A 27,333-nucleotide genomic window follows, 5' to 3' on the forward strand; every position below is an offset into this window, starting at 1 on the left:
ACACTGTCTCTTTTCATGGCAGTGCCATGTGCATTTCTAGTGACTGGCATCCATTCTTGAGCCATGCTGAGGAGTTCAACAGTTTTTGGACTTTATGACCAGAATGAAGGTTACTTTCCAGGTAACAGCAGTGATTATGTCAGCTGGTACCAGCAAGGTAGGCTGTGATCAGTCTTTGGCAGGCCTGACTCAGCTTTAAATGAGTTACCTTCAGTACCATGACATTAGAGGGGTAGATAGAAGGAAATTGGCTGAATATTTATGCAGCTTCTACGAAGCTTACCTAAGCTTAACTTTGCATCTGTTGTCTTTGCTGTCTCTTTGGTGGAAGGAACATCTTGAATTGTTTATTCCTTCTCTCAGCTTTTCTGTGTTCACACAATCCTGTCTGTTTTTAGTGTTTTTGACATTTTAGGTCACCTCCAACCCCAGACTCTCCTTGAGAAGAATCTCTTCTTCTAGCCTGCATGGGCTCGTCCATTTTATTAATACCGCTGTGAAGCTGTTTATGAGAGAATGACTGCTCTCCAGCACTGTTTTCTCTTTCCTGCTTAGCTCTTTAACTACTTTAGAGATTCCTTTGACTTAACTCTATTCACTCCGGTAGAGAATTCATATGCATATTTATAATACAGCTACTTTCCTACCGAAGTCACAAGAGGCTCTTAGAAAATGATGTTTCATATTTTGCTAATTCCAGTCACCTATTGCAATAATATTGGGGACTCTAGAGAGTTCAGAAGCTTTTGACACATTCTTGATGTTTCAGAACAAAGGAGTAAGCCATGGGTTGTCATCTATAATTAGCTAAGGTGGCTCAGAAGAACATCTTCAAATCTAAATATACATTTTGTCATCATCTGCAGGGGATTGTCACAGATTCATTCAGGGTATGTAAGTAAAAATGGATGTTTAATGAATGTAACCTGGATACATGTGATAAAGGATATGCAACTTTAATTTGATACAAGTGTTTTAATTCCCCAAATGGAAGCACTCAGCTAATAGTAAAATCTAGTTTTATTAACTCACTTAAAAACAAACATAAATCCACTACAAATCAACACATAGCTTCTCTCAAGCTCAAGACATTTCTGACATTTTTGGCTGAAGTGCTGTGAGAGCATCACTAGGATTTTCGACTGCTAAATGTAAAGTTTCACATGATTTGCCCTCAAATACAATTCATGGCATTAACTTTAAACATCCTTTGCTCTTCTTTTTCAGCTGCAGTAAATAGTTGGTTTCTTTGCTGGACAAGAAGTTGGTTTGATTTGTGCTATCATAAGATTAGGCAATTGATTTATTGATACATATGTTCACTTATCAGATATTCTGATACATCATATACTTGCACATACATGATTTTATTTATGATCACTTGAAGATTTTTGGTATATCGTATTAACTCCAGAAAGAAAGACTGAGGTATCACAGAAATATTGAGTATCTGCTGTAAAAGCCTTGCATTATAGTTTTCCCATCTAGGGATTCTAATGTTTAACGGAGAAAAGTAAAAGCTGTAGGTGCATATCATCATTCTGTGTTTTCTGTTGTTGTTTTACAGGAAGCATTGCCAATTCCCTTGTAGCACTTTAACAGCTACCAGAAAAAAAAAAATAAAAAAAAATAAAATCATGCATCATACACAGCCATATTTTTTATTTATTCTATGACGATTTCTCTGTAAACAGCCTGAACTGGTTTCTGAAATTACAGAACATCTGCATGGACTGGGGCTAGATATAATATAGGAATCTGTTTTCTCAAAAAGTAGAAACCAGAAGAACCAGTAGAAGCCTTTCTGCCAGCAGCAGAAGGGTTGCTGTTCTCCTTGTACACAATAGCCATTTGATAAAAGCACCAACCAGTAGACACAACAGGTTAGCCCTCTGTTCTGTCAAGAGATATTCAGAACCGTATTTCCAAAAGAAATGTGCTAAATCCCAACAGCTGCTTATTTAAAGACGGAGTGACCTAGGATAGGGTGTTTCCCTACATTTGAAGCTTGGTCACTATGCAGAAAAGCATTTGGGATTAATTGGGCCACAGAAAACAAATAGTGGAGGGAACACACCTGCACATCCACATTTACTTAGGAATGGGGAGAGGCATGATCTAGGAGAGCTGACATTTTTTGCCTTTTGTGGCAAGTGCTCTCACATATGAAACAGGAAACTAACACCATTGAGTTTACTGGTTGGGGTTTTTGGCCTTTTTATTTTTTATTTTTAAATGTGGTCTTCATTTTTCTTTATGCAACTAGCTAAAACTTTTCCATGTTCACTGCAGTCTGAAAAAGCCTTGTATAGATTCCTTAGGCTGTTCAATTATCATAGAACTATAGAACAGTCAGGTTAGAAGGGACCTCAAAAGATCATCAGGTCTTTCGTGGAAAGAGGGAGTCTAGATGAGAATATCTAGCACCCTGTCCAGCTGCATCTTGAAAGCCTCCAGCAATGAGGATTCTACCACATCCCTGGGGAGGTTGTTGCAGAGATTGATTGTTCTAAGCAATACTATACACATAACACAGATATTTTGGGTGCCTGGAATATCTCTGTTTATAAATTGCTAATGACATTAAGGCAATGCCAGTCTCTATATACAACGTTTTATGTATATATATATATATATATATATACACACACAATGTTTTATATATATATTTATTTTTATATATATACATGTATATAGCAATTGCATGGTGATTGGCTAGGAAAACTGCATGTGCCATATACTTCAAGGAGAAATATTACACGTCCAAAAGATCTGCACTGTCCACAAAACTGAAAAACGCCCATTGTGTCTGTTGCAAAGGCAAATGAGGATACCGCTTTGACTTAGACACAACATCAGACTTTTGAAATGTGCTTGAGCATTTGCAATTTGAATAATATTCTCCTAGATGAGTGGTTTTAGTTTCAGCCATAGCTGCTAAAATCTGTTTGCATGAAACTTGAAGTTGTGCCATTGTACAGAACAGAATTAAAGATTAATTTAGCCAGAGAGAACAAAACAAGAAAGAGGAATCTTCTTTGTATTATTTAAACAGTTAAACTTGTACTGCTATAGTTGACATATGTATTATGCATATTAAATATATAATACACATACATGTTTTATAACTATACATAGATGCATACGTATAATATATAAACATATTTAACATTTATTCATATATATGTATTAAATATATATATTTAAAAGATGCAGCAAAAACTCTAATGTCAGCCAGAAAAAAAAAGGCTGGTTAAGCTAGAAAAAGTGCTTGTTTTATGAAAAAGTAAAATTGCAATTCACAGCATTTTATGTAATGCTGTACAAATTACCAGATACCAGAGACTGCATTTCTGGACCTGAATAGTACTAAAAGTTGCAACTAAGGGCAAATATAAAGACACTTGTTTACAATGCAAAGGCTTAGTCAGTATTATAAGCAATATGGCAATCTGCATAGCAGAAGATATAATGCTTTGTAATGTGATTTTTACTTTACATATCAATTCCTATACACATGAACAAGCTCAACTATAGACCCATTAATCTCAATCATTATAAACAAAGCAGAAAAATATAGGAAATACACTGATTAATTAAGTGTGGATTAATGCATAGCTGACATATTTACACAGTTTTACATTTAACTTATTTGATGGGTGGTAGTGCTGTTTTATAAAGACATCACTAAAGCATTTCAGAATGTATTAGAGAGGCACTGGCAATCCTGTTGCTGAAGTTGTAGGTGACACTTCCATTCTTTTCAATTATGATTGTATCAAATAACATAATCTGGAATTATACATATTAGGTGTGTGAGTGACTTTGTGTGTTTTTGTGTGTGTGTGTATGTGACTGTGACAAACTCCAACTGGAACCTCTCAGTTTTATTGACAGAGCCTAGAGGAAAGCACCATATGCCTCCCTTCTGACAAATATGGGTACTCTTCCTTAAGATACAATGGAGGAGGGACTTGAAATCTGGAAGAGACAATGACAGATTGTGTCAAAGATGAGTATCTCATCTTCTGGTGAAATGTCATCCAAATTTATATACTTGTTTCATCTGAGCCCATTCTTCCACATGGGCTTTCCTAGTACTGTCTGCTTTCTATGAGGAAGGGCAGGTAGCATGTTCCTCACGTTCATTCTCAGTTTCCTTCACTATGCACCTACAGTCAAGGGTATATGGAGGAGAAGTGACACTGAAGGCAAGAAAAAACTTGGCTGAAGTAAAAGGTTGCTTTTTTGTGGAAAAAAAAATAGAAAGAGAGAAAAAATAAATAATGAACAAAGGGGGCAAAGGTCTGAGCATCAAAGAAAAGCCCACAGACCCCAACTGATACCCCACTTCAGGCCTGGTACCATGGGTAGAAAACAATATAACAATGATAGTGAATTTCATTATTCTGCTGTCAGGCAAGGGCTAAGAAATCCTGGAAATTTTCTCTCTGTGATCTCCTATTCTGACTATTCTAGGAGCTCAAATGGCTAAGGCGGGTGAACTGAATTCAGCTCCAAATCCGGTCCACTCAGGTATAACCTGGCATATGTTCATTCCTTTGCTTCTCAGAAAAAAAAAAAAAAAAAAAAAAAAAAAGACTGCAAATAAATGGAGAAACACAACCACACAATTACATACCAGCCCTACACTCACTAATTCTTTAAAAACTGGCAGCGCTTCATGAAAAAAGTGGCAGAATCAATGTTCAAAAGTTGAAAAATTGGTCAAGCAGCTGCTCTGGGTGATGTGAGGCACCCACTGAGCTAGAGACAGGGACCCTGAGCAGGACCTTTCCCTGCTGTTCCTACTGCTCTGCAAGGGCGGAGTCTTTTGAGAAGGAGGAGAAAGAAAGTTTGATAGTTGGGCAACTTATTTGGATGTTATGCAGATGTCCTGATGTGATATGAAGCACCACTATATATCTCATAGCTGCCAGCCAGCTGACCCTGAAGTCATTGGAGCTCTGAACATGGAAGGTGTAGTATTGCTTAAATACCATGAAAAATTAAGTTCTAGATGTTCCAAGCAGGACATCCAAAATCACTAAAAACTTAATTTCACAGTGTTTTTTCTGTGTTTGAAAATGTGGACAATACAAACTTCCTGCTCTAGTGTATTGTTGAGAAGATGAATGCACTTTTTTTTTTTTTTAACACTAAAATGCTGCCAGGAGGAGTAGAATGGAAAATCCTATAAAGAAGCAAGGTTAAGCGATTTGCAGTAAATGCAGCACAAGAGCTCGCACAAAGGACACCTTCATATAAGCATATGAAATGAGACCCAAAGACTGGGGTATAAAGTATAAAACGTACTATGTGAGCAAATCGTTAATTTTGTATTAGATTATTTTTGGAAAAGGTGTGTTACTTCTGGCATGTCTTAACTTTTGCAAATTAGGTTTTGTATTATTAATAATATTAGCTAAATATAGCTTTTATGGATGATAATATAACACATGGACAGAAAAGAGCAGATGGACTCCAAACAATCTTAATAATATATTACATCTATTTCTTCATGCTTACATGACTATCTAAAGAACTACAACTCTTCTGGTGCCATATAAATATTTAATAATGATAATTTAGAATATACTGATATAATATTACAACTGAGTATTGTACATCCTTATTCCAATATGGAGTTGCTTTAGTTATGTGGCAGCTCTTTTGGACTCATTGAGCACGTTCATGAGAGTAAGCAATTAGTACTCAGCTTCATTAAGTTTATATTTCGATACTTTCCATGGTAGAGGAAAACACTACATTATCGGCAGAATTTAAATAATTGCTTAAAAGTTAACAGAATGCTCCGGTGCTTTTCTGACTAACGACAAATTTAAACATATGCACAAATGGCTTCATGCACTGAACAGGTCAACAACCTTGTAATTTTTTTTTTTTTTTTTTGTAAATACAAACCTCAGAAAATGCCATAATGTACTTTTTCCTTTCCAAAATAATAAAAACAAAATAAAAATCTGGGTTTTGTTATATTTGCTTTTTTAAAACTAAGCTATATAGAGTTTTATATGAACAGTCCATGATATACTGAATAATGGCATGCAATTTTTTTCCACAAAGAGTTGGCTTCATACATATCTTCAAAAACAACTGGAATATTTTGACCTGCTTTTTAGACCTCTCTTTTGCCAATAAGTAGGCTATTTAAAACAAATTTGTTTATGTACACATGGTACCCCTTTCTGAAGGCAATGAATATTTCTACAACCATACAGACCTAAGACAGAAATTATAGGCATCCTGTAAATCCCATTAACTAATGCATTAGTATTTCTTATGGTAGCTACAAAATTGAAGTGCTTACAAAACAGCACAAAAGAAAAAAAAAGAAAAAAGAAAAAAAGATAGCGCCCATATTTAAGACTTTTAAATTCAGCACAAATACTTACCACATACTAAGATAATGTACAAATACGCATGAAAGCTCCTTGTACGGATAATCATATAGTCTTTCTACTGAAAATGTGTAAAAACTAATGTAACATTCACAGAAGTAGACTGCAGGACTAACCTCCCCAAACATTTAAATCTAACAAAAAGTTCTACTCATGTCACATAAGATAGTGCTTCATACTGCTTACTTAAGTCTAAAATTAAGCTTATTTATGAAGGAACAAAATATATCTAAATTTGTTTTGATTCTAACTAGTATGATTATGAAGTTGTTCAATTGTTTTTTTTCATGTTGTCACAACACAATAATTTCACATAATTTCTTCTGCATATTTAAAAGTGTATTACAAGCTTTAAACAGTCTTTTACAAAATTATGGGCACTGAGAATGCTTGTATATGTCAATATGAAAAGCTGTTACTAGATGTGTACTGGGGATACACTGGTGTTCCACTACGTGGTGCCACTGTACGGCCTTACAGTGACTAACGCTGTGCTCACACAAGTTGCTTGCTAGATGTAAAATGGAAAGCCACAGTTTTGTATAAAAGATTACTATGTGAGCTGAGCTTACCATTTTCAGCACTGTGATTGCAAGGTAAAAAAGCAGTACTTGAAGAAAAACAAACAAACAAAAACCCAGGGATTTTGTGTCTGGTATGGTTTTTCCCGTATAGATAGAATGGCAGCTGCCTGGCATTGGCATGGCATGTTTGTGGTCTATTTGGTGTGTCATGGCAGAGTTTGTGGCATATTGGTATTTTTACCTTTATTTCCTTTCTCTGACTGCAGTGATACTCCAAGCCTGGAGGAGTGCTGTCACTATGACCAGAAGGGAAAAGGGATCTGTTCACAGAGAGATGACTGTTTTTATGGAACATTTGCACAGAGGATGGATATCCTAATTTTAAGGTGATAAAAAACAAGGCTATTTGCACCATAAAAACAAGGCTCAGCACCATAAAAATGCTGAAAATGGTTTGCAATATGTTACTATATATGTGTGTGTATGTATATGTATATTATGTGTTACCTTGGATACAAGGCTTGCTCTGTAGGCAGCTAACTGCTTCAGATATTCCTTCTTGGCAGCTTCAGTTTTCTTTTTGTATACCTAAAAACAAAGAGTGTCACATTGGTAAATTAATCTGGTTTTGTTTTTGTATATCACCGGTGTGTCTCATGCATCTTCATAAAGTCTTTCTAAGTAAACATCCTTTCCTGCTCATATACTCTAAAGAGTGAAATAACAAACATCAAATATTTTAATGAAAATATTGTTCCAAGTGTGAAACACCCTTTAGCTACTTAGCAGTACTGAAAAAAAACAATATCCCTCACAGCATATCAGGTTTAATTGTTCAAAGTGAAGTGCAGGGCACACTTGCAAATGGGACCTTTAGGGATAGCGGAAGGCAGGTGTGAGCCTTTCCACTGGCTCCCACTTGTGAGATGAGTTAAAAGCCTCTGGGGAAGACAGGAATGTGCAGGAAGACATGTGAGCTAAATGAAGGAGGAGATGATGGCACCACACAGATCAGCCAAAAGGCTTTCTCTCTTCCCTGGATTAACTGTTGGGGGCACTCAGAGAAGCTTCATGGAACTGCTGAGGATAATAAATGTTAGTCATTATTCCAGTCTTGATCCCATATCGTTCTAATTAACTTCTCAGGAGCATAGATCTATTTCTGTACAGTTCTCTCAACCTACCAAATTATTTTAAATGCAGCATGTGCACAATCTCATAATAGATTAAAAAGCTTTGAGAGTCACTTCAATTTTGCCCAAATTTCAAGATCAAAGATTATCTACAGGGCTAGGCAGGACCTCATGGCACTACAGTAACATGATGTTATAAAAGTATACGTAGATATTTAGGGTTGAAAGTTCTCAAGAGGAGAAACGCTTCCTGACCTGTGGAGCCCAGATAATGACTTGCTGTTAGCGATGTCAGTGACAAATTCAGGAACAAGCCAGCATTTCTCTTTGCAAATATTATCATGAATTTTTCACTACTTCATGTATTATTTTTTTTTCTGAGACAGTAGATTTTGGAATCATGCAAGCATCTTGGCCTCATATAACTAAGCAGGATTAATTGCTGTCTTTCCACGCTGTACAGAAATGCTTAAAAAATATCCAAATGTAAAATTTAAAAGTAAGGAAGACAACTAAGGGGAAGGAAACTTTACTTTTAAATAACTGTTGTGTTTCACAATTTTTTTAAGTCACATGGGCATTTTTTTAAGCCCAGGGCAGAGATTAGTTCATATTTTCATGGGCATTTGGTTTACACAACATTACACAAAATGGGACTGCATTTTTGAGTCTCTGCTGTCCACTTCTTCAGCCAAATGCACAACCTAGGCACCAGGTGTCCAGGCACCAGGTATTGTCCACAGAGGACAATACAAAGTGACAGTGTTAAGCTGAAAGGACCGTGTAAAACATCATTTTTATAAAGAATGTGCTGATGAAATGTTTTTGTTTCACTGAGGCTTGGCTTTCAGGAACAATCCTCAAATACAGGCTGGCAAAACTCAGAGGCTGCCGAAAAGGATTAAAGATTTTGCTTCCCAGGGAAGCAAAAGATCATAATGGAAACAGAGAAGTCTTAGGCTTCTAAAATTGTAAATATAGAGAGGAAAAAAATATTGGTTTAGCTGTGCAACTGTATCTGTGCCACCTTGTAATTTATCCAGATTAAGATAAGTATATAGTGCTGGCTGATCTCCTATTGTTTTGGAAAACTAAAGCAAACAAACAAACAAAAAACTAGTAATTTTCTTTTTAAGTTGTAATCATTTGTGATTAATAGAGAAATGTACAGTTTGTTTTGAGAATTAATAAAAAATTAGTCAACAATCTGTTCCTAGATGCTAAAATGAATTTATCTTGACCTAAAGAACAAAGACTAAGTTATACAGCTTTGTATATTGTAGTGGCTCTGCATTTTTCTGATAGCCAATTTAAAAAACACATTTGAACAAAGAATTTCACACAGAATAATGATCTTCAAAAGATCATGTATCTACTGCTTCCACATTGGATTTTATTTTGCATTACACAAATATCAAAAATATACACTCCTGCTGTGCACTTACAGTCACAGCATATTGAAAGCGTCCTCTGGGACCTGACTTTTCCCTCAAATAGTCATATTGCATGAGGTTAACTTAATAATATGATGCTAACAACAATTCTGTAAATCAACAACTAAAACATCACTACTTCATAGGAATATCAGCATTTAGCCTTTATATTATTTCCTGCCTACTTTCCTATATATCTACCATGTTCAGCATACATATTTTCTTGCCCTCTTTTCTCAGGTTTCCTGGTGAGTCAGTAATAATCAAATGAACACCATGTCTTCCATTGTAATAGTAACACTAATTATGTAAAAGGTCATTACGGCACAGAAGTTCTTACTGGATGGGAAGAGAGGGTTTTTACAACTCTAGCCCTCTTTGATGGCTTGCATTGGCCAGAATGCTTACTGCAGGCTAGTTTGCCAGAGGGCAGTCAACTTGCTCTGCTTCATCATTGTAAGGGTATCACCATGTCCTCTGAGGACAATGACTCGAGCTTTTGCTGTCAATATCTTGATACTGTTGTCTTTTTCAAGACACTCACTGTTTACACAAAATACAAGTGGGTAGATGCTCTTTGCATGAGTTTTAGAAATTCTGATTTGTTGTGGCTTATTATAAAAATCAGAGTAAGTTTTGCCTGCCTGGGCGTTGTTCGTTTTCATGAGTAACAGCAAGGTCTGGCTGTCAGTACTTTTCTCCACAAATTAATGTTGGCCCTGGCAGTGGTACCAGTTCACTGAGTTGTGCTAGACTGGACTTGTACTGGGAACTTATGAAGGCAGGGCAAGTGGGGAGTGTCCTCTGCATTTGCAGGAGTACCTAAAACAGGTATGAGCAAGTTATCTGCCCCTCCCAACTTTTTTTTTTTTTTTCTCTTTCTTTTCCAGCTGTGAGAATTTTTAGCCCTCGAGCTTAAATAGTTTTGTGTTGTAGTAAGGTTAACAGAGTTTCATCCTTGCAGCGCTTTGCGGGAGGAAAAAGGCTCGTGTCATCATTCAAATGTGCTCCAGAAAATGACTGAAGCTCTGTTGTATTTTGTACTTAAGATAGTACAAAATTCTGAAACACATAATTTCCAATAATACATTTATCATTTTTCCTGTATCAAGAAGCAAGTTTCTGTTCTTTTGCTTATCTATAGCATATAGTGACAATATTTAATTTCATTTTTAACATATCAGAAATCTCTTATGAGGTCATTTTCTTCTCCTCCTTCAAGCAAGCAACAATTATTACAAAAGTAACTTGACAGGAGCATATATGTACAGAATTAGGTAATTTCTATCTTTAATTCAATTAACATTATAATTTAATATTGACTGTCATTCAGGAAGTAAAGGCCCATTCTTATTCTACAACTTTTTTTTTTTTTTTTTCTTATACAATATTTTATTTTTTGAATTGTCCCAGTTGTGAAAATGGCAGGAAAAAAACATACATATTTTCTGTATATGCAGGGTGGGTCAGCTTAATTTATTCTTATTCTCTTCAGCTTGTTATAGAAACCCCAAAACACCACGATTACATTAATTTGTCTACAAATGGAAGCTGCTGGCATTACTTTCCTACTGTGAATCATGAATGCAAATGTATACAGCATAATACACAGGTTCTTAGTTTACTATTTAATTACATTTCCCAAGTGTACTCAGCAAGGTAGCTTCAAGTCCCCTTACACAGTTAAGCAAAGCAATATAGAAAAAGGTATTTTCTGAAAGAAGTACGAAATACTACCTTGTGCGTATAAGCACAGAAGACAGCAATTAAAATGAATTAGGCCACCTTGGAAAATGGATGCTCTGTGTTCTCCAGTGGTAGCATAACAGCCTGGTACCAGTTCCCAGACCACTGCAGTGGCACCCTTTAGCTCCAGTTCCCTGGGCTAACCATACATGTGGACCACAAATGCTGCACCTACACCAGAGGCTGAATTATTTTTATTATTAGTGATAAACATCCTTAAAGTGGCTGCCCCAATTTTCACTTGGAGATAGATGGGTTGTGGGTTATATGGTTAGCCACAAGTACTCACAAATACTAGATTTACCAAATTAAAACCACAGTAGAACATCTGCACTTCTTTCTATGATGCCAACTTCTGGCCATGTTTGCTTATGTATTTGCTTATTGTATTTGCTGCTGTATAATTCTTGTCTTCCTAGATCATAAATTCCTTCAGGCAGGCTTTGTGTCTCCTGTGCTTTTCTCTGTGTTGGATGATATGAAACTCATCACTGATATATATAACTGAAATATACCTGTAATGCCTTTAGCCAAGTTTTTGCTCTGGTTAGTCATCCTTTCCTGATGAACTTCCTTTGAACTTGCTTGTGAAGGACTATCAACATATCAACGCATTATGCAGCAGGACTCCTACTCTATCCAGTGTGGCTTGCACCCTTCAGGGAAACAGGACTCAAATGTCTGCAAACATGTCCAAATAACAGGCTCTAATGGAAGAAGGAACCATTAACTACAATCCTCTTTGATATTAGGGAGTTGGAGATAGTGAGCTAAACTGACTGATATTCTTAGGAGAAAAGGAGACTTTCAGAATTTGTGCCTCATGGTAGTCTGGAAAAGCTTTGTGTCTCCTAGCTGACAGAGCACATTACAAAGAACCATATTGTTTCCCTGGCCTTGCCTAAATAGCTGGTAGGAGGATGACAAAGAAGGGGAAGTTTTCGGTTTATCTTTGTCTCCTTAGAGTTGACACTTCCAAGCAAGTTATATTTGTCTTTTTAAAATGATGTAAAGGTGCCCACATTTGTTTTGATGGAAGTGTTCCATAAACCTGAAAAAATAGTATATGCAAAAACAGCAAATCAAAAAGCAACATGACCGATTTTGACTTTTTGGTCTCTGCAGTGTTACTACCCATGGGAGTATCATTTTCACAGGCTACAGTTACAGGAATGTCATCTGATAAAATACGGCAGGCTGCAATCCAGACTTAAATTCCACATTCAGATTGTCATTCCTGGCTCTGCATACCTATGCTCATAGAGAAAACTTCTATTTTTTCCAAGTGGGAGACATATCTCTAGTTTTAATCTTTTGATTGTGCAGCAAAGGCACCTAGAACTGCACACATTCTTCTAAAATATGGAGAGAGATATTCCCACAGCAGTCAGAAAAAAATCCTCAGAATTGCTTAATGGATACTGAAATATGTTACCATTTGATTTTTAATCTAGGTACATACAGTAACAGAAGGAGGCCCAGGGCTAGCTATATGGCTCAGCAGTCTCTTAGACTGTACAGCATGAAAATGACACTTATGACATATTAGAGGCTTAGGGGAAAGAATTCAGTCTTTCTGGCATGCAGGGTAAAGATCACAGGCCAAATTCAACTCTAGTACAAATAGAGAAACTCTATGGAGTTCACTGGAAATTGCAGCCATTTACGCCAGGACTAAATTTGACCTTACAGGCTCAATGCTTGCAACTTACAGGAGCAAGGTTGTTTATTTCATCAGAAGCACGTGGGATAAAAGCTGGATACAAAACAAATGACATTAAACACACGATTTATTTGGTGATTATTTGCACCTGTTGGATTTTTTTTTTTTTTAATGGATGTGAGCCAAATGGAGCATAATAATTGGGCCTAAGTCCAGTTGTGTACACAAATGATTTAAAGCCATGTTCCCGCTGAGCTCAAATATACGGATAAAGGGTTGGGAAGAAGAATGAGTAGAAAATTAAGGCTATCATTTCTAAATATTGCTGCAGCAATACTTAGAATCAATGGTCTTTTTGGCCCAGCTCTTTTCAAGCACAACAAGAAGGTGAAGTGCAGCTACAGCCAACATTCACAACTCCAAGGCAATGTATGGTATTTATCTGGTAGAGTCTGTTACATGTAGTAAATAGGAAATGGGTGCTAGAATTCACATGCCAGGTGGAGCAGGCAGGAAGCCAGAAGACTAGAGGCTGTTTAACCTTACATAGAGTAAGAAGAAACAGTTCCTATTGCATTTTTTTAAGTATTTTTTTTAATATATTTTTTGTATTAAAAAAAAAAAAAAGGTTTCCCCTCCTGAGTGCACAGTGCAATTTCAATACAGGAATTTGTCAAGAAAAACAGTGGAGCTCCAAACAGGCCTAATGTGCAGCACTGTAAAAGTGACTTTGGTAGTGCAAGTAGCTAGGAGGGAATGTGTAAGGTTTTTGTCTGTTGTGCCTATTCCTGAATCCATTTTGTCTGTAATTCACTTTGGCAGTATGCACACGCAGATGTGCCTTTGCTTCCTACTCTCATTTACAAAAAGAAAACAAAGCTAAATTTAAACCTTGTGTGCTTGTTTATCTAATAAATTGAAGGTACATTCTCATCCTCTTACAAGTGTTTCAAAGTTACTCCTTGGAGATTACTTCATTAGCACAAACATAAAAAAATAATAATAAAAAAAAAAAGGTCCTCTCCATAGAGGGAATGAGGGAATGAGAAGTAGATAAACAAGCATCTGCATGAGTATATGAGCATAAATAAGAGTGAAAAAAATGTAAATTTACGTTTTCAAAATGCTACTGACTACCTTGACCTGAAGATCTCCATATACCTCTGGAGCTATCTTAACAGATGCACTGAAGTCTCTTGAACTTCCTGATGCCCTTACTCTGGGCACTCCACATGCAAAGCCATGCAACAGGAATGCAATGACTCTTCCACCCATGGGATGACTTTATTTGTCACATCAAGGTACATCAAGTGACACAGCATAGTGTCCCAAGAGAGAGGTTACATGTCCCTGGAGACCAGCATGAGCCAAAACCTCTTGAAACACCAGTCTCTGATCCATTTGTATCTGAGTCACGTCTCATACCACAAGAGAAGCTCTGGTGTTATGCCAGGAGTTATGCTACATCGAAGTGTCAGCATTTTAGTCATGAAGTGTTCATCAGCTTACTTTTAAAGCTCCTCCCAACCTACCTGATTCATTCCTGGCACTGGATAAGGTGCTGCTAAAACTTCACCATTCTCTTCCCCAAAAAAGAAACTTATAGAACATTCTCAGATATTTTTTATGCCCATATTGGTCTGAGTTATTTTTACTGACCAAAATAGAAACCCTTGAAAGCTTGTGGGTTACAACGAAAATGCTAGCAACATCAGAAAAATTGACACTAATGCACAAGGACTTCAATTTACTTAAGCATTGGTAACATACAATCCAAGTTCCATCAGATGTTAAAGAATAAACTGCAGCTTTTATCTAGTGGGTCTTTGAGCACCAATGAGGAGTAAATGATTTGATTTTGTAAGCTCAGAGGATTTGTCAGCTGCCTCATAAGTATAATTCTGGCTCTTCATATTCCTGCTGCTTCTAATTTAGCAGGACAGGCTCATAATTGAAGCAAATTAACTATTTACACTTGCCACTTCTACCAGGGGAAGAGGACACATCAGCAGGAAAGAATGAGTGGGAAATTAAATTCTTCCCACTTGTGTCAGATCTGCCCTTATATAAACACATTAACAGTAATTTCATGAGGCATCAAACATAGGAATAAATACTGAGGGATAAAATAATGAGGTGTTGCCATTGAGCTAACTGTTGCAGCTAATATTATTGTGTATGAATTATGCAGCCTGAAAGAAGGCATATGTTACAGCACTCAAACAGTCGCTTCGCCTGCTTCATCTGATCGTTAAGTTTTGGGCCCCTTAGGTGAATCCATCCTTTTTCCTGCTGCAAGGCCAGTGCAACACTTAAGTAAGCCCACAGAAACACATGCTCACACATACACACGTACATACACACACTAAGCTGTTCATAGAAGGCCAACTTCATTCCTGCTAGAATTCCAGTTAAATCACTGAAGCTACACCAGAGATTAATTTTGTTGAATAGACATTCAATTCCATTTTTAGTATAATAGCACATTTATTAATGTCTTTGGCTGAAGTTTTAAAGTTACACTAATGTAAACAAGAACATTTTGTTTGTAATTTGCCATATATACTACTGCTTTACTAGGTCTCCAATTAGAAACCTAAGGTTTATTTAGTACACACACATCTGGTACTGATTTAAAATGACTCTCCTTTTTCATCTAAGGACAGAAAATGACCTAAGTAGCCTTTTTACCTAGTTTGAACCAGCATTCTGTCTGAAAGCCACAGACTTGACCATTTAGCATGCTGAACCCTCTTCCCTGGGGGCTGTTTTTCTCCCCTTTGCAGTAAAAACGTGTGCAAAGGGCAATGATGTACATAAATAGGCTATAAAAAGGGATGCACAGAAAAATAGTATTGACTAAGGAGAAAACAATGATCGTGACAGTAAGAGAGGATCTAGAAAAGCCACTGAAAATATCCCTGTGCTGTGGCTACAGCACTGGGGAGAATTTATCCTAGCATACTACTGCTACAGCTGCTTTCCATTCACAGGTTTACTAATCAGAACACTTTTAGAAAACATTCACAGTGAAAAACGAAGGAAAATGCACAGTCCCTGCTTCTGATTATGTGTCATTATTGTACCCAAATTGGAATTTGAGAAAAAAACTATGACATCATAAGTCCCTTTAATTCCTAGAGCTCTCTGTGTATAAAGGTTTGGACATACAAAATACAAACACACACCAGAGTTGTTTGAAAATGGTTGTTGTATACTCAGAAATTAAAGGGAACAGTTATAGCGTATGACACAAAAATATAAATGTCTTTATATGGTAAAATGAGAGTGGAAGTACACTGGTATATGCTTTAACCTAATAAATTGCAAGATTTGCATAGTAAGAGAATCAGTGTGTGATAACTTTTAAATATAACCCTAACCTCAGCAAGGCACAAAGCTTTTTTGTCATTCAAATTCTGTTTTCTCAAACAACATTTTCCTAGTTTATTTGCAGTTGGAAAAACATATGTGCTTCTTGCACAAACCCTTTTAAACTACAATCTAATATGTCAGGTTAATATATATATAATTTTTTTTACAAAGGCTTGGGCATACATATACTGCCCTCAGGTTGTTACTGTACTGAGTTTCAATACATTTACTTATTCTGTGGTTCTGTGGTCAATCTGCAGGGATAAACAAGAAGAATTCTGTGCATTTCAGAAAAAGCTGGCTCAGGTCATAGAACAGAGAAGATTTCATTCTGGCACAAAAAGACAGGGTTATTCTTCTTTCTCAATAGCTGCATTATGTTCTACTTTCTGATTCATTTATATTTACTATTTAAATAGTAAAAGGAGTTCCAATTCAGGAAACATAATTTGGAAACATAATTCTATTTAAATTCCAGAATAAGCATTTGCTTCCAAAACATAAAAGCCAGAAGCTTTATGATAATTGATTTTTTTCCCTACAACTATAATCATCAATAAATTTCATCAATAAAGTATTCCTCTAATGATGTTATTATTTTCTTAGTTAACTACTTTTGAGTTTCTGAAGCTTCTTCAATGCAAAATTCCAAATAATGCATTAATCATTAGTATTTTTAGAGTCCAATTTCCCTACTAGAGACACAGGTTTCATAACAGTTACTAATGCTCTGGATCTGAAAAATTAGGCCTTTAAAATACAGACTATCTAGTCAGTTAAGATGTCTTGTAATCATTACTTTGTACTATTAGTTCCCTAATGGAATAAAGAATGAGTTTAAATTTATTCTAGAAAATAGGATCTTTTTTTTTTTTTTTTTTTTTTTTTTAATAGGGAAAAAATCTTTTATTCTTTTTGTACAATGCTATATTAGAAAGAGCCTGGGCCTGGAGTTTTAACAAGTACTTAACAGATGATAATGAACAGGCAAAATGAGTCAAAGAGCAACAAAGACATGTTAACCAAACTCTTGGAATAATTGGTTTAAAAATTCAGTTTTAGCCATTTTTTCATGGATGTGTTATGTGGATTCTGCAACACATCATTCTCCTGTGTTCCAACTTAAATTAAGGACAACTGAGATAAGGAAAATAAATTGTGTTCTGCTGTTCCACTGTGGGACTTACTCAGTTATTGCTTTCAACCAGAAAAGGAATCCAAGTTAAAGCTGGAAAATTTATTTATTTTTTATACACTTTTCTTAAGCCAAATTCTATGGAAAGACTGGTAACTTTCTTCTGGTACTAGTAAAATGACAAATTCCATGGAAATATGTATTCTTTTAGCTTGATCTCCATTATATGGTGCTAGACTGTTACGCATGAATTTAAGTCTTCTGTTTTGTAAGCAGAGCAAAAATTATGGAAATAAAAATGATGACCACTGCAACAGCCACATATTTAGGTCATTATGAAAAACAGGGGATTAAAAACAGGCACAAGATTTGGCGAAATAATTTTTCTGGTTGGTGTCACCACTAGAGAGAGATAACTAGACAGACAGATTCTTGAGAAGTCTGGGTCTTTGCCTTTCACCATTTCAGAAAAGTCTGGATACACAATCCCACAGGCAAACAAGATGGGTCCAAGATATAGATCTAAGTACCTGGAGTATTCTTAGGTGTGTTAGGGCATGCAGATTCAAACATGGGGAGTGATTCTGGTCTACGACCTTTCTTAAGGGTAGAAACTATAGTCTCTTAGCTTTGGCCTGAGGTCCTGGCTAAGTACAGCAGGTACAGCAAGTTGCTTCTTGAACTGCCTTTTGGGTAGTCTGCTGAGCAATGGCTACTCCTTGAATGGTTTAGCATTCTCCCTGCTGCCGGCTTGCAGGTATGCAGGACAAGGAGGAATGGCATGAAAACCTCTTGCTTGTGAGCTTAACAAAAAGCATACTCTGAATTTTTTTAAGTCAAGACTGAATATCCACCATCATATTCCCAAAAAAGTAATGCTCAACTACGAGAGAACCTCTGTACTGGGAAGGTCTAAACAGCCTGTCAGATCAAGGATGTAACCTTGGCCTTTGTTGGACATACTAAAAATGGTAGAAGGAAGACACAACACAACAAAATAACCTTAATCATAGAATCTTAGAACCATTTACATGTTAGCCAATCATTTAATCACATCATTTACATGTCAATCAAGCCCAACCATCACCCTGACTTACGAAGTCCCATCACCAAACTATGTCCCTAAAGCACCAGGCCAAGTGAGATTTCTGAACCCTAGATATAGAAAGCTACCTTTCTTCAAGCTAAACCTTCCCAGTGCTGACTTTATGCCAGGGTACATACTGGATAGAGTAAGTGCCAAATCTGGATTCTTATTACCCTTTTACCTTAACAGGCAACTAGACATGCATATACCTTCCAGTTATTTGTGAAGAAAACCGTTTTTTTTTCAAGCCCAAATGACTTTACCTACAAAAAATCATAGTACTATTTTGCTTTTTATTGCTAGACATACTAAACTATATTTATTATGTAATAATAGTATGTTCAGTGTGAATAAATGAGAGGTACTTTTGTTCCAGTACTCCCTGTATTCCCTGTCTGTCCCCACCCAGGTATCCTGTATCCAATTATAATGCCCATTCAGTATATCCCTCCACACCTGTATCTTTCTTAAAGTTCCCATTTCTTCACCTATCCAATCCATTCTGTTGTCAGATAGCAAAAATGCAACCAATAACAACAGAAAAGTGATGGTTTGCTAAAGAGAGGATGAATGGTATTTGGGGGAACAATTGGGAGCTCAGATATGTGTCAGGTCCTACTGCACAGAAATATATTTTTTGGTGGCAATGTCTTCTTACGCCACACTGTCATAGACAGTGCAATGCTGCCCTGTCTGCCCTGCTCTGAAATCTTGGGCCCACTGACTTCAGCATAAACAAATACTAAACATCATCTAATAGTTTGTTGTCACACCCTCAACTAAAAAACTCTTTTAGTCGTTTCATACGTTGACAAAAGAAATGAAATAATACTCTCCTTATCTTAGTCTCTTTAAACCATGTTCCTGATATTGCACATATTCAGGTTTCATCCCTGCAAACAAAAGAAGCTGCCTACAGTGCTTAGATGACCCAGATAACATTTTCCTGAAACAAAGCCTCTGAGCTGCAGCACATATTGTACCTGTTTTTGTTCTTCTCCTAAGCCGTCCCACATTGAAGCTACAATTTTAGAGACTTCGCCAAAAGTAGCATTGGGGTTTTGGCCCTTGATGGCTGCTTGAGTGTCTCGGAAGAATAATGCATAGGCAGACACAGGCTTTTGTGGCTCATTTGGGTCCTTCTTCTTCTTTTTTTTGGGAGTTTTGGGTTTCTTTCCCATATCTGAAGCAGGTCTCTTCTCTCCTCCATTGACCTGTAACATAAAATTAGAAAAGTGCTATGAAAAAAGCCAATTTAATTCAGTCCATCATTACAGTTTCTGTAACACACACACAGATTTTGGATTTTGTACGCAAAAACACAATTTTAGTTGTCATATTTGATAATCCAAATGTTGACACCATCTGACTTAGTCTCCTATATAAAATTTGCTATAAACAGTTCGGATTATGTAACTTTTCCCCTCAAAGGGCTTTATATTTTGCTTTCATATAATTGTTATCCTCTCATGTAGTTCACTTGGTCATCTTCTTACTTCTTCCAAATTTTATCATTAATGGCTAGGACATGCAGTAAATCAAGGACATGTTTGATTACATCCTGACCACCAGTTCAGTCTCAGTCATGAGAACCTGACTGTGAATAAAATGGTTCAAGGTATAGAGAAACTACTGCACACCTTCTATTTAAAATCTGAAGAAACAAATTTTTGCCCGTATAAACAGTCTGGAACCCTTTGGAGGACCAGTTCTGATCCATCTTGATTTAGCTGCATAGTTTTTTCCTCTGCTTATATAAATGCAAATTCCTTATGGTCTGAGAAAAGGATAAGAGGAATGGTATATGAAGAGCAGTGTACGTGCACATGTGTGTACTACTTGAATAAAATAGTGCACGAGTATTTATGCAAATGTGTTACAGGCAACAAAAATTTGCCACTTAATAGCTCAGAGATCTTGATCAGGACCAGGACAACACCCTCCTTTCCTAGGTGATTTACATGCACATAAGGGGACATAAGGGGACACTGTTCAGATGCTTCAGCATAGCCCCATGGCTACGTGGTTTCTCTTGATAAGATCACTTGGTTTACTACACCTGTAGCACTGATGTGTGATCTTACTAGAGGGCTCAAGATTTTTTTCTCTTGTTGGTTTTGTCCAGTGTACTGCGTACATCAAGCAGTTTGACATATGAGAAGAAGTCATAATTGACCAGATCTGACTTTTATCACATGCCTTTTTTTTTTTTTTTTGATAATGCATATCAAGTGACACAGCAGTGATATTCAAATCAGCAGAACCACATAAGGAAAATGACAATATTCACCATCTGAGCCTTTCGTATTTTTCTTATATACTTCACTGTGTGGTGCCCAACTGGACAGAGGTGACTACAATGAACAAACTTGATCACTGTGGCTTATTAAACATGTGAACAACATGATGCCATAATTTGAAAATGAAGTTGATTGTTTCCTAGGCATTACATTACAGTATGTACTTTTTAACTTTAATACAAAGTTAACAGCCATGGAGCCTGGCATCATTTTAGAAAGTATGGAGAAATAGAAGCAGTGTGCTACCTATTATTAATTTATCCAACTCTTAGACTCTTGCTATCATTTCATCCTACAGAGTACCCAAACTGCCAGCTAAATGGTAGTTAAAACTACTAGAGAAATTGTGATTAACTAGGTCTCCCTAGTTAATTTGACAATATCATTCTAAAGTCTTCAGGTAGTTCTATGCAAACTCGATAATCAAGGAGGCTTGACAGCAATTGGGGCCAGAGTAAAAGTTTTTATCTTTATTCTTTGTCGAGGTTTTCCTCTTTTCAAAGTATTTTTTTCACCATGAAATTTACTGGTTCTTTGTCTATTAGGATACCACATTACTTAAACTACTCTTAAACTAGGTGATATGCTGCAGAGACTTGTGTAAAGAAGCCTTTTGGTAAACTGTTCTGAGAATGGCTCTAAAATCTTATTCTCTAACCCGAACAATCAGGAGTCTTCAAAAACCTACTGTTAAAAAGAGAGTACTCACAGGGGAAATTTTGTTTGTCTTATATGAAAATAACTAAATAAAAAGAATACCAGAATTTCAGTACTAATAACCTTGCAAATGACTGAGATGATGGCCTACCTTATGCTCTCATCACTCTATCAGCTTCATAGACCCTACTTCTAACCACCAAAGCAGAGACAGATGGGAAATAAAATAAAAAACATATACTCTGCTAGGCATAGACTTGTGCCTCAAAATCCCTGGAGGTGTAGTTAGCTCATGGTAATCCACCTCCTGTCACGGCTTATTGCTTAATTATGGTGATGTATTTAACTTATTTATCACAAGAAAGCAATAATCTTTCACTTTAAAGAAGTGTACATTAACCATGTTGCACACATAATAGATCACAAGAATATCTAGTGTAGGATTTAAAACTATCAAGTAAGGCACATCGTTGATATCTAAATGTCCCTTGAGAAGCTGGAAAATGTCTATAAGCATATTTAAAATAAACTGCAATAGTACCAAAGCCTTTAATGGAGCTAAGAGAGCTGTTTTATGCACACTATCTTGCAGTAATCGCTGTAGTTTAAAATAGATTTTAATCAAGCACCATCTGCATAATAGGCTGAACAGACAACATAGAATTCTACTTATAACTCTTATCATATAAAGTAAATATTGTAAAACCTCTACCACATAAAGAGAATATGTTGCAGCAGTTCTTTAGTAATTGTGTTTCTGTTACTTAATTCTTGCTACTTGCAGTCCTCTCGCTATCCTTCCTCTAAACTACATTATTTGAAAATCTCTCATAAGTGATATTCAAATGAGCATAGAAGAAAACCCTGTTATCCATCTATGAAGAAATACATATTTGCAAACCAATAATGCTTCCAGCATTTCACAATTATGCTTGGCAATAACCAAAAACATGTTTAGCGATCTAACAGTATGAAAAATGACAAGAATTACATAACTGTAATATTCCAGTGTTTAGGTGGTTGGAATAAAGCATGCGGTAAGTGGCCACTTTGTTTGTAATGTTTTTTTTGAGTTACTTACAACTACTGATTTTTAAGTTCTCCCCTTTTTAATTCTTCTAACTATAGTCCCACGTGTTACATTTAGAATTAAGGAGACTTAGGGATGTATACTACTTACACAAACAATATAATTGGTCAAAGACTATAGCTCATACTTCCATGAACATAGGCCACTTTCTGACAGTATATATACAGCCTTATATTCATAGCACTGTTACGATTAATCTTATGGTCAAGCAGCCTCAGCTGTCCTGCTTTTACAGCAACACCATCTAGGACAACTGAGCCCTCTATAATGCAGTTCCTATCCTATTTTTGTGCTAGAGGGTATATGTACAATTCAAAGTCCAAGATGCCTACATGAAACAGCCTTTATTATAACGAGTATAGCCAAAAATATTTAGCAGCTGCTGCCATTAGTTCTGTGTACGTTGGACTCAATTTTGAACAATTTGAATATTTATCATACAATGAACTTCCTGGAAGCTCAACATATGAACAATTACATCAGTTTGTAAAGTTTCCTCATTACTGGCATTTGGAATATGTACTGAAATGTAGCTGAAATGGCTATTTCTTACCTACATAGAAATTAGTAGTTCAGTAGGAATGCAATTATATTTCTAGTCCAAACATACATTTGCTCATACCTTCTGTCAACACATTTTATAAATTCATGCAAACATGAACAGGACAATGAGATTTCTTTATTTTTTTTCTCTAGATAGATATAGTTAGGGATTTCTCTACCAAATCTGCTATCAAAGAACCAGTTGTTTCTCTTTCGTTTGTAAGGCTGGGCATTTAGATGACAGAAACTAACAGAGGTCATCTGACTTTGAGATGATGGAGACCTATTCCATTAGAAAATGTATGTTGTCTTTTTGATCAATGTTTGTACAGTGGCAAACATCTCTTGCTTGCTAAATAGCAGTGTGTCACTAGTGATATTAATGATCAGGTGAATTCACAGTGATTTGTTTTTTACACAGTCCTCATAGCAGGAACATCTTACTAACTTCATGAAGATGTTCATATGTGGTGAGACAGCCTTCTACAAGGCTTCAACGTGTGCACTTCTATCTAAACAGAATAATGAGTTCTAGCCCTGATCTATTAAGTAGTATCACACCTCTACATGACAGTTTATAGGAAAAAGAAAAGTTTAACCAAAGTTATATATATTCAGGTAAAAGACAGAGGTTTTCACAAGGGACACAATGACTGCTCTACCTCTTCCTGTCCACATCCAGTACCTTTCACTAGGAGGAGAATTTCTGCAGTGAGAAGAAACTTCACATAACCCTCCAAAGCAGCACTGAGAAAATTTAATACATTGTGGCTGTGGAAAAGGATCTCCATAGCAAGCTGGTTATCTCTAATATCTACATATCTCTAATATCTATCTACATAGCAAGCTAAGTATCTCTATCCATGAATGCATCGTCAGCTTCCAGGGAAAACAATGTAACAGAAAGATGCACAGCAGAGGGGTTTAAATAATAAACTATAACACTACACTAGCTTTTTATGCCAATTATTCAAAATCTCTTGCCTTTATGGAGGAAACTATAGTGGAACTATTGCTTCAGAATCCAACTGTGGCCAGCTTCAGGCATTTTCAGGAAGATGTAAGAAACCCCTGAGAAGACAGGTATGATATAATGTACCTGCCATAAAGTTTACAGTTTAATCCCTATTAGTTGGAAACTAATTTAAGCTTTCTATCATTATTAACCAAGTTTAATATCCTTGAAAACATTGCTGTTTGAACAGAAATTATGATTATTGAAAAATGCTAAGGCAATGTATCAGCTTCTGCATACTGTTATTTTCTCAATTTCTATGCCTTTTCTCATCCTTTTTTGTTTACATTGAGCATGAGAGGATTTTAAAGAGAGTTTTCCAAAATATTTTTTTTTTTTTTTTTTTTTTTACAGTTGAACAATATATAATCTGTCTTCTGCAAAGGACCAATTTGTACTTGGTCTGCAGTGATTATTATCTCTTTATTAAAATTATTGTCTTCATTTGCTGCATGAAGTCACAATCCTACACTTCTGCTAGCATGAAGTGTTGCAGTGGAAAAGTACATCAGAAATATGGGTTAAATAAATTAAGTATTTGATAAAAGAAAAAAGGACACCAATTATTTGATTGGGTGTTTCTCCAGGACTTTACAGTATCTTGCACACTCCCATCAAAAAGTACTAGCAAAGAAAATGGAGTAGCAAATAAATTATTCTGAAAAAGTAATGGCTGCCTGGAATTATTTTTACCTAGTAGTATTCTAAAATCTCCTTCAGTAACGAAGTGCTCATTTAAAATGTATGAATTATTCAGTAATTTTTGAAACCTAAAGTTTGAGGAATTAGGTGAAAGACCTGAAATAAAACTTTAAATCTGAATTTATTTAAAATGCAGTAAAACATATGTCTTCAATTACATGATTATTTTATAGCTTGAGGCATGAAAAACAATATAATTTGAAAACAAATCAGAATTATACTTCTTGACTGGATTATACCTCCTCAGTGACTCACAATGCATTTTCTTCACATTCCTTGCAAGTCTACAGCTTTTCCCCACAAGATATGGCCATGATACAACATCTTCACTACTGCATAACAATTGTTATTTGGTAGTAACCATAAAATAGAGCTAAGAGGTTTTCAATTTCAATATGTTCTATGCCTGGTTTATTGGATGACTTTGTGTTAAGCCCCAATCTTTTTTTATCTCAGCTTTTGTGTCCGCAAAATTAAGATATACTGACTTATTTCTGCACATGTGTTCAGGATTTGGGGAAAATTGGGAGATTTTTACATAAAAGGTCCTAAGTCAATTATCTTTTATCATTTAAATAAAGGTTATTTTATCATTTGAGTGATAATTATTACTTTTATACTTGCAGGAACACTAAAATGAAGCTTAAATATGTCATGCTGGAGTGTTGTCACTTCCAAAAGCATAAATGCATAATGAGTCTTCAAGTTTTTCAAGGTAAGATTTTCAGTTTGTTTCTGTTCTGGTTGATATGATGTGCTGTTTACTCATTCTGTGACCAAGTAGAAAAGACTAGCAAAAGACTAGCATATTGTACGCACCGTTCATACATTTTATAGCAGTAACTTGATCTTTAACTGGGTACAAACATCTATTCTATGCAAATGAGAAAACTCAACTTTTATATAAAAGTCCTAAAGGAATGGCTACCTTTTTAAAAATTATTTATTATTATTATTATTAATTTTATTTTTTAAACAGGATTCCAGTTTTCTCACAAAGAAGAATTATGAATTATGAATCAAGAATTATCAAGCTGCCTGAATAATTGACTGGAGCTACAAGTTCTGTATTCATAACCCTTTATTCACTTCAGTCAACCATCAACAATGTATAAAGTATCACCTTAATAAGTGTGGCCGTATGATTTAGCAGGTCCTAAAAATATCCATTATTTACATAGTAGTCCTAGCATCTAAGCCTACCTTAGAGCTATCTTCTCCTTCATCTTCATGGACTGAACTGGATGGTGAAGGAGTTGCAGATTTGCTTCCAGGTGGAGAGGGTGAGTTGTGAGGAACATTGTTTCCACCCATATTCAAACCAAGCTGTGCACTGAGCTGGGACTGGTTAATAGTAGTCAGCTGCCCGTGCTGCATCATTCCTGGCTGCCTAATATCTGCAGGTTGAACCCTTGGCCTCATGGTTGCCATCTGAGGATGGGAACTATACTGGGCTCCTTCTGTATTCCGTAAATCTTGCATCTACAAGAGGAAAAAAACTGCATTAAGCATATCACTAATAAAGTGTTCTGTTCTTTTAGACCTCTGTTGGCCTGATTGGCTATATACGGCTTACAAGAAATGGCAAGTACTTAAATAAACATATAAATACTGGAAATAAACAGAATAGGATATGATTGACATTTGCATAACACTGACTGTTATAAACTATTCAGGCTCTAGCCTGTGGGAATTGCAAAAAGCACTGAAAGCTTGTTTCTTTATAGGGAGAACAAAAGGGCACTGCTTTCTGTAACTGTGTGTTGAGTATTTCTGAAATGCTAACAAATGGGGGCAGGTTTGCATTCTGAAGTTTAGAGCCAGATTAGAACATGAATATCCTTGAAATTCAAGGCTATTTCCAGATCCTACTTTTCTTCTTAAGATTCGTTTGTATTCAAGCTGTGAATTTGGAAGCTGGAGTTTTCAGATTTGGAATATATAGTAGTAAACCAAAATCTGTTTTGCCTGATGTTGCCCAATGAGATACTGAAATGCTAAGGTTTCAGACTACTGACAGAAAGGATCCATTGATAGACTGATTAAATGATTTCTGAGTTGATTTGCTGCTGAGACATATATGACCAGAAAGCTCGTAAGTTGCAGGATTGACAAATGAATCCATTGTGCTATGTGGGTCACCGCTTCTCAGCATTAACAAGACATACTATTTTAATTCAAGCAACAAATTCAGTCTTTGCAAGGATAAGAATTAAAAGCATTGGAGGATGAAACTCCATTCTTGTCCAGAGGTCAAATGTACCATACACGCACACTACAGGAGATTGCCTATAACGTCTTTTCAGTATACTCATACTGAACATGACAAAAAACAAAGAGTATCAAGGAGAAGCTCGGAGTTAAGCTAAGGTGTTATGTGGGTGATTTAAAATTGAAGTGTCAATTCAAAGCTGAAATGAAATAGATATAGTTGTCGTTCAGTGCATCAGACAAACATGCCATACATATCAAGCGGAATCTGACAGCAACTACCGTTGTGTAAGTTCC

General features: G+C 36.0%; 1 protein-coding gene across 4 annotated transcripts in view; it reads right to left on the reverse strand.

Annotated features, from left to right (window-relative positions):
• TOX (thymocyte selection associated high mobility group box) overlaps positions 1-27,333 on the reverse strand; it is a 220,716-nt gene that overhangs the window by 19,503 nt on the left and 173,880 nt on the right. For 3 of the 4 annotated variants that reach the window (XM_084509990.1, XM_084509989.1, XM_084509991.1), the window contains exons 4-6: positions 26,029-26,307; positions 19,502-19,732; positions 7,454-7,534 (exon numbers count right to left, since the gene is read on the reverse strand). In XM_084509990.1, the coding sequence (XP_084366116.1) occupies positions 7,454-7,534; positions 19,502-19,732; positions 26,029-26,307 (591 nt within the window). The remainder of the gene's footprint in view (positions 1-7,453; positions 7,535-19,501; positions 19,733-26,028; positions 26,308-27,333) is intronic. The other variant, XM_084509992.1, reaches the window with a different exon arrangement.

Source organism: Aythya ferina, assembly GCF_964211825.1.
Source record: "Aythya ferina genome assembly, chromosome: 2".
Classification (NCBI taxonomy): domain Eukaryota; kingdom Metazoa; phylum Chordata; class Aves; order Anseriformes; family Anatidae; genus Aythya; species Aythya ferina.